The 7,557-nt window shown below is 42.5% G+C and overlaps 1 protein-coding gene across 3 annotated transcripts in view; it reads left to right on the top strand.

Annotated features, from left to right (window-relative positions):
• Positions 1–341: 341 nt before the first annotated feature.
• RAD51C (RAD51 paralog C) overlaps positions 342–7,557 on the top strand; it is a 28,767-nt gene continuing 21,551 nt past the window's right edge. The window contains exons 1-4 of one of the 3 annotated variants that reach the window (XM_028708904.2): positions 342–523; positions 4,354–4,615; positions 5,115–5,281; positions 5,659–5,792. In XM_028708904.2, the coding sequence (XP_028564737.2) occupies positions 403–523; positions 4,354–4,615; positions 5,115–5,281; positions 5,659–5,792 (684 nt within the window). In that variant the 5' untranslated portion in view covers positions 342–402. The remainder of the gene's footprint in view (positions 524–4,353; positions 4,616–5,114; positions 5,282–5,658; positions 5,793–7,557) is intronic. The other 2 variants (XM_028708905.2, XM_028708903.2) reach the window with 2 other exon arrangements.

Below are 7,557 nucleotides of genomic sequence, written 5' to 3'. Positions count from 1 at the left end.
ATTAAATGAGATTTACTGCCTTTTTAAGATGGTGCGGGGTGGTAAACCACACTATGACTTAAATGGGATTTACTCCCAATGCAAGCGGGCGCCAGGGTAGCGACCCCATGTTTGTCTCCTCAGCAGTAACCCCCATTGAATCAAATGGGATTTCCTGCCCAGGGTTGCGACTGTATTATACACGGCTCCCCAGGAGCTAGCCCCATTGACTTCAATGGGATATATAATACTGTACTGCCAAAAGTCAGTAAGGGAGCGGGGCTGCAACCCTCTGCCGGTCTCCTTTCCTCAGAAGCTACTACTGTATTTCTTCTTCCCCTGTGGGAGGAGAAAAATGCCGCTCCAAAAAGGGGGCCGGGCTGAGAGGAATGGAGGACCGCCTTCTCCTCCTCCTCCTCCATCATGGAGCCGAGGGACGTGGGCAGCTTCCCTTTGCCGCCGAGTCTCCGGGAGAAGTTAGTGGCTGCCGGCTTCCAGACAGCCCAAGAAGTGGTCGAGGTCGGGCCCTGTCAGCTCAGCAAAGGTACCGACGAAGAGGCGGCGGCGGCGAAGAAAACGCCGTAGCTGAGGAGAAAGACGTTTTCCCGCGCAAACGCTTCCCGCCAATTTTTTAATTTCCCCCTCAGCCAGCCTTGTCTCGGTTTAGGTGCCAGGCGCCCTCTCCTCAGGTTTTGGTGTCCTCGGGTGTCTTCCCGTGTAAAAGTTGGGGTGTCTAGGCGACGTTTCGACGAGGTCTCACTCGTCATCTTCAGGCTGGTGCTTTCGGCTTCTTGTTACTGGAACAGAGCAGGATCTCAGTGTTTGAGTTCCTATAAATACTGTTGAGGAGGTGTGGCCTCTAATGTTCTTGGGCAGAGAGGAAGTTCCCAGGCTAGTGTGCCTTTTCTTCTTTTGTTTCTTAATTACTTGAGGGATATCTTGAGTGATTTCTTGAGTTGTATCCTGAGTACCACTTATATATATATATATATATATCTTGGGGCCCCACTCTCTTGGGTCCCCCAAAAAATTTAAAGGAAAAAAGTGGATGTACATTTCCAAAATATAAGATAAAAAACCTGCCCCCCATTTTATTCATGTTGGCACCCCTGTTCTGTGAAAAAACCCTATGATGGTGAGCAAGCAGACAGGAAGACAACTTGCCCACCATCACTTATTCTTCACAGAAATATTATTCTAGGGTGTTGGGTGAATTCTGCATTACTGCCAGTGTGCCTTGTAGGTGCCCTCTGTGAATTGGGGCCTACGATATAATAATAATAATAATAATAATAATAATAATAATAATAATAATAATAATAATAATACCTGCCCTTCACCATGAGGTTGCAGGGCAGGTCACAACAATGTAAAATACAGCGTTTTGTGTTGTGTAGGCTCCTATGATGTACATATTTTGTTATGTGCAAATGGCTTTAGATACCTATTAGGTCCATAAATTACCATACAGCATATCTTCGAAACAAAAAACAGCAGCGATTTGTTGTTGACAAAGGACAGCTGGACATATAAAGGGCCCCATTACCTTCAGCAGCTTAGGGCCTCATGAAACCTAAATCCGGCCCTGTTCCTCCTCCTAATAAAAAACGATAACATGATAATATATCCCAGCCTGAGTCATAGTTGAGAGTAGGCCTATTGGAACCAGCTGTTTGATGTCCGCCTTGAATCGTAATGGAGAGTAGACCTATTGAAATCAATTGCTTCCAATCCACCCACCTTAACGTCGCAACTGTAAGGAGTAGAGACATGGACCCCGATATTTGATATCCGCCTTTAGTTATAATTAATATTAGACCCGTTGACATCAATGGTTGGATATCCAGTGTTAGTAATTTTGAGTTAACACTCATTAAAATCAAAGGACTTTGGGGTGATACTGTTGGATCTGCTCAGGAGTGTGGCTAGCAATCAATAGCTCCCATTGTTGATTAGTAGTAAAGGCTTCTCAAGTGTTAATTAAAAAGCTTTATGTGATATTAATGATCTATTTAGTAATTATCTATTTGTGTGGTGTTGTATCCTTATTTAATGCTTTACAAATCTTAATTTAAAAAAAACAAAAACACTTTGTGTGGTATCTATACATATTAATACAAACAATAACCACAGAGCTTCAAAAATGAAGACTTGGAAAGCATTATTAAATATGGTAATATAAGTATTCAGGGTTGTGTTTTTTTTAAAAAAGCTTTGTGGTATCCATCATTATCATTCCTTATATAATAGATATATCCTTATATAATAATGCTCTCAGAAGTCTTAATTTTAAAAAACCCCACAAAGCTTTGTGTAGTGTCAGAAAGGGATCTGGTTTTGCCCTATTGAGGCTTTAAAAACTGATCTTTCCAACATGGAAAGATGGTAGGGACCTTGAAGGTTTTTTCTAAGCCTAATTATTGGTTGAGCCAACTAACAAAAACTTTGATCGGCTCATTAAGGCTGTACAGGAATCCTAAACTCCTATTTTACAGTGGGAGTAATACATGACATTGAACTTGATGGGACTTCTGAGCAGACTTGCAGCAGGATCATGTTGAAAGAGAGGATCCCACTGAAAACAAGCTGTTGGCTTGAAAGGAATCAGATGGTGGTCTTTTTGTATATAGACAGGAACTCTGCATTTTGTGCATTGAACCAAAGTTGTGTAGTTGTGGTTATAGTGTTGGACTAATACCTGGGAGGCCTGGGTTCAAATCTCCATTGTTATTGTTATTATATTTGTTGGTCACTTTATCTTGATCAGGGCAAACCAAACCAACAAATAAACAGGCGATAAAGCCCACCTATATACATTGAAACCAAGAGGAAAGAGAAATACATTTAAAACATCGCACTCACTTCTTAAAGGCCGCAGATAGTTAAAGCCCTGGGTATAGAGAAATGTTTTTGCCTGGTGCCTAAAGATAAGTGGTGTAGGTGGCAGGCAAGCCTCCCTGGGGACAGCATTCCATAAACATTTTCTGTGAACCACCCTGAGACCTCCAGGTCTAGGGCGGTACTGTATATAAATTCAGTAAATAAATACCGTATTTTTCGCTCTCTAAGACGCACCAGACCACAAGACGCACCTAGTTTTTGGAGGAGGAAAACAAGGGGAAAAAATATTCTGAATCTCAAGCCAGAACAGCAAGAGGGATCTCTGCGCAGTGAAAGCAGCGATCCCTCTTGCTGTTCTGGCTTCTGGGATAGCTGCGCAGCCTGCATTCGCTCCATAAGACACACACAAAGACATTTCCCCTTACTTTTTAGGAGGGAAAAAGTGAGTCTTATAGAGCAAAAAATATGGTAAATAAAACGGGGAGCTACCACAGAAAAGCTCTCTGGGTGACCTTGGGCCAATCTCAGCCTAACTTACCTCACAGGGTTATTATGAAGGCAAAACAGAAAGGAGAGAGCTGTGTATAATACCTTGAACTCCTTGAAGGGAAAGTGGAATATAAATGTAATAATACAAATGTATTCCTTGTGTAGGCAGTTTATCCTATGAGTAAATCCCATTTAACTCAGTGGGGTCTGCTTCTGAGGAGATATGATGAATAAGATTGCACTGTTAATTTGTCACTTGGTGTTCATAACCACTAGATGTCACTATTATATTGCGCTTCAGAAGAAGATACTCTGATTTCCAGTCCTCTTTACTAGTTATTTTTGTAATGCATTGCATTTATTTGGATAATGTGCAAATGCCTAAAATTACAGACTGAAAAAAGAAAATGTATATAATCAAAACACTTGCCAAAATGTATTACAAACGGGGATGTTTGGATTTTGGTGAGTTCCCCACTCCCCTTAGTAAGTAATTTGTAACTTGTGCTTTTGCAGTTGAACATAAAAGATGCATTAGAATATATATTAGATGCACTCAGTCAAATGCAGTTAAACATCACCATTAAAGAATCACAATTACTCCTTTTTTAAAAAAAACGTAATAAACCTTCAGCAAAATATTATGTTTTCAGTCAGTCAAACCTTACATCGTTAGCTTCAGGGTATTTGCACATAGGAAAAGAAGGGAACCATTTTACCGGTAATTCACTACTTTGGTTTGCCCAGTAACTGTCAGTGGCAAAATTATGAACAGTATTAGTTCGAAGAATGCATTAAAAATTGCCTTCTATTGTCTCAGACCATTGGTCCACATAACTCAATATTGTCTACACTGACTGGCAGCAGTCCTCCAAGGTTTCAGACAGGAGTCTTTTTCCAGCCCTCGTTGGAGATGCCAGAGGGTGAACCTGGGACTGTCATCATGCTAAGTAGATGTTCTCTACTGAGCTACAACCCTTCCCTTACTATCCTTTGCTTTTTAGAAAATTAAAGTCTACTGTATTTTGTTCCCCCCCCCCCCAGAAGTTGGGATTTCAAAACAGGAGGCCTTAGAAATTCTGCAAGTGATCAAACGGGAACGACATGGCGTTGAAGCAAACACTGTGGGGTTGGATCAGGCACCAGCCAAGAAGTACACAGCCCTTGAACTTCTGGAAGAGGAGCAAGCTCACGGTTTCATTATAACCTTTTGCTCTGAACTGGATGGTATCCTGGGAGGGGGCATTCAGCTGACAAAAATCACAGAGATCTGCGGAGTGCCAGGAGTCGGCAAAACACAACTATGGTAAGCACTGCTGCCAAAACTCACATTTAAAAGCCTTTTCTGCACTTCTCACGATTCACTATTGTCTCGGGGGGGGGGGGGAGGGGTAGACTATGGTCATGGTAGCTCTTCATTTTAGCCCTGATGGATCTTGCTCAGAAGAGTCCATAGCTCAGTGGAAGTGCATCTTCCCCTGTTGCTCCCATTTGTTTCAGCAGAACTTGCTTCCAATTAGGTAAGCAAACACGTTCAGTGCTTAGTGCTTTATTGTGTCACGGTGGGTGTTTTCTAAACCTGCAGATTTTCATAGGCTGACACAGTGCCCTGTTGCCCATTCCACATTGCATAAATCTCTTTGTAGTGTCATTTCCTGTCGGGGTTCTCCCGCTGTCTCTGCCAGAAGAGGGGGGTGGGGAAATTCCACCAGTCATGAGCTGGGGGTGTGCTTTTTGTAACGCTTATTTATTGATCTAAAACTATCTTTCTTCCTGTGACCATTCCTTTATGTCCTCTTTCTCAGCATGCAACTAGTGGTGGACGTGCAGATTCCAGAATGCTTCGGAGGGCTTGATGGAGAAGCTGTTTTCATAGACACCGAAGGGAGCTTTATGGTAGACCGAGTCGCAGATATGGCAACGGCCTGTGTTGAGCACTGCCGGCTTATTGCTGAAACACATCTGGAAGAAGGTTTATTATCAAGCTATATGCCCACCTAAGGCTTGGGGGCGGGGTGTAACATCAGGTCTGGAGACCAAATGAAGCCCTCCAGGCATCTTTATCTGGTCCTCATAGCTTGTAGGCCACAGCCTACAAGTCATGAGCTGTTACAAGTTGCCTTGTAACAGCTTTTTTTTTTATTAGGAGGGGAACATTGCCTTGCCCTCTGCCTAGATGTCTTCCACCGCTACACTGAGAATGTCCTGTTCTGTTGATTTCCATAGCCAGGAATTAAGTCGCTCCACATGCCTTGCTCTACATAGCTATCTCTGTCCGTAAGCGACAGACTGGGGAAGGAATGTCATGGTTTTACAAATGTGTTCAACATAGATTCTTATTTCCTTCAGACCATCAAACAGCACTGGAGACTTTCTCCCTTGAAAATATTCTTTCTCAAATCTTTTACTTCCGTTGCCATGACTATGTGGAGCTGCTGGCACAGGTGCACCTCCTCCCAGACTTCCTTTCTGAGCATCCAAAGGTAGGGAGATCCTGCAAGTGAGAACGAAAAAAATATAGTGTGTGTGAAGGGGAGTTACTTGTTGTCTCTGATTCATTTGATCTGGGCTGCATTGCTGGATTGAGGTCAGGTTGTGTATTATACTCTAGGTGTCCTTTTTGATTGCGCATTCATGATTATTGGCGCTCATGATTTGGGGTGGGCATACATGATTCTAATTTCAGTGTAACTTGTGCCTGGAAAAGTTTTGGGACAGGCATACTCTTTGTTTCCTGCAACTTACTGCTGAAATTCTGTAACGTGTCATGCTACAAATGTTCCAATTTCTCATACTTCTCTTGCACTATAGTACAAGGGTGCCCGTTCAGACAGCAGTAATGAAGTAACAATGGGAAAGCACCACAGAACATCTAATAAAGTGTGGACCACCCAGAATAGAATCACCACTAATGCATTACTATTGCGTCAATAACATGTTGCAGAAGATGCCTGCAAAAAAACTAATGTGGAAGGCCCCCCTTTTATTTCCTTGCCTACCACACCAAGTTTACTTAAAGCTCGCTCCTAACTGAGTTAGGCATGCTTAAACCCACTGACGTTAATGGGGTTAAACACAGATAAAACACAAGGCAGATGCGGTGTTGCCTAATCTTTTCACGCTTGCACACTTCTCCCATTCTGTTGTGGGCTCACCTGATTTCTCTTCCCCCCTTACCTGTGAATTCTTGCACACTAATCTTCCCTTCACTCTTTGGAACAAAGCATGTTTAGCATCAACCTGTGTTTGCTTGAAGATTTTGTATTTGTTAGCCATGTCATGAATCAGCATAGTTAAGAGGTGCAGGAATATAAATATTTTAAATAAAAATAACGAAAACATGTTGCCTAGACCAGAAGTTTCTGGACCACTTGACACCAGCTATTTCTATGCCTGCTACTTCTCTCCACTGCACCAGAGGCTTGGCATAACCATAGCCTCTCTATTATTATCATCATCATCATTACTACTACTACTACTGTAGCCAGTGTCATAGCTGTCAACGTTTCCCTTTTTAAAAGGGAAATTCCCTTATTCCGAATAGGATTCCTTGCAAGAAAAGGGAAAAGTTGAAAGCTATGGCCAGTGTGTGTTCTAAGTTAGATAAACTATGTATGTACATTGTGTGGTGGTGGTCTGTGTAGTTATTAAATATTTTCTTGGGTTAAAAGTCCACACATCGTCTCTATTTTCAGATCATATAGTCTTCTACAGATCAGTTATATTTGATGTGAGACTTTAATGTTGTATATAGTATAGGCTTGGGTGAGGGTGGGGGGGAGAGAAGGGAGTGGTGGTCTGTGTAATTATGTGTGTGGGGTTTGCTGTTATTGCTATCCTCTCTGGAGAAGTGATAAGCTTGGAATATTCTCTTATCACTGGGCAGAACAGCAGCAGCTATTAAAGGACACAGTCCCGTCCTTGTGTCTATTGACTCTACACATCAGTGGAAAATAGCTTGGAGGTTGATATGTGTTAAACCTGCAGCACGTGGTGCTGTGGGGAACCATGAAGCAAGTTTCTGCATTCTGTTGGAAGCGTTGTTCGAACGTACCAAAAGTGTCAGAGAGTTCATAAAACAAGCAGCACCTGCTGCCAGCCACTGCCAGTTAGTGTGAAGCAGTAGTATTCAAACTTTGCAGATCCAGGTCCCACCTTAACTCAAGCATTTGGGGAGCTATTTCTTAATCTACCATATAATTGCATGGTGCTGGTACTGCTGCTGTGACCCACCTTGGATCAGGCTGT

The sequence above is a fragment of the Podarcis muralis genome, chromosome 15, assembly GCF_964188315.1.
Source record: "Podarcis muralis chromosome 15, rPodMur119.hap1.1, whole genome shotgun sequence".
Classification (NCBI taxonomy): domain Eukaryota; kingdom Metazoa; phylum Chordata; class Lepidosauria; order Squamata; family Lacertidae; genus Podarcis; species Podarcis muralis.
This window is presented reverse-complemented; position numbering and strand designations above follow the sequence as displayed.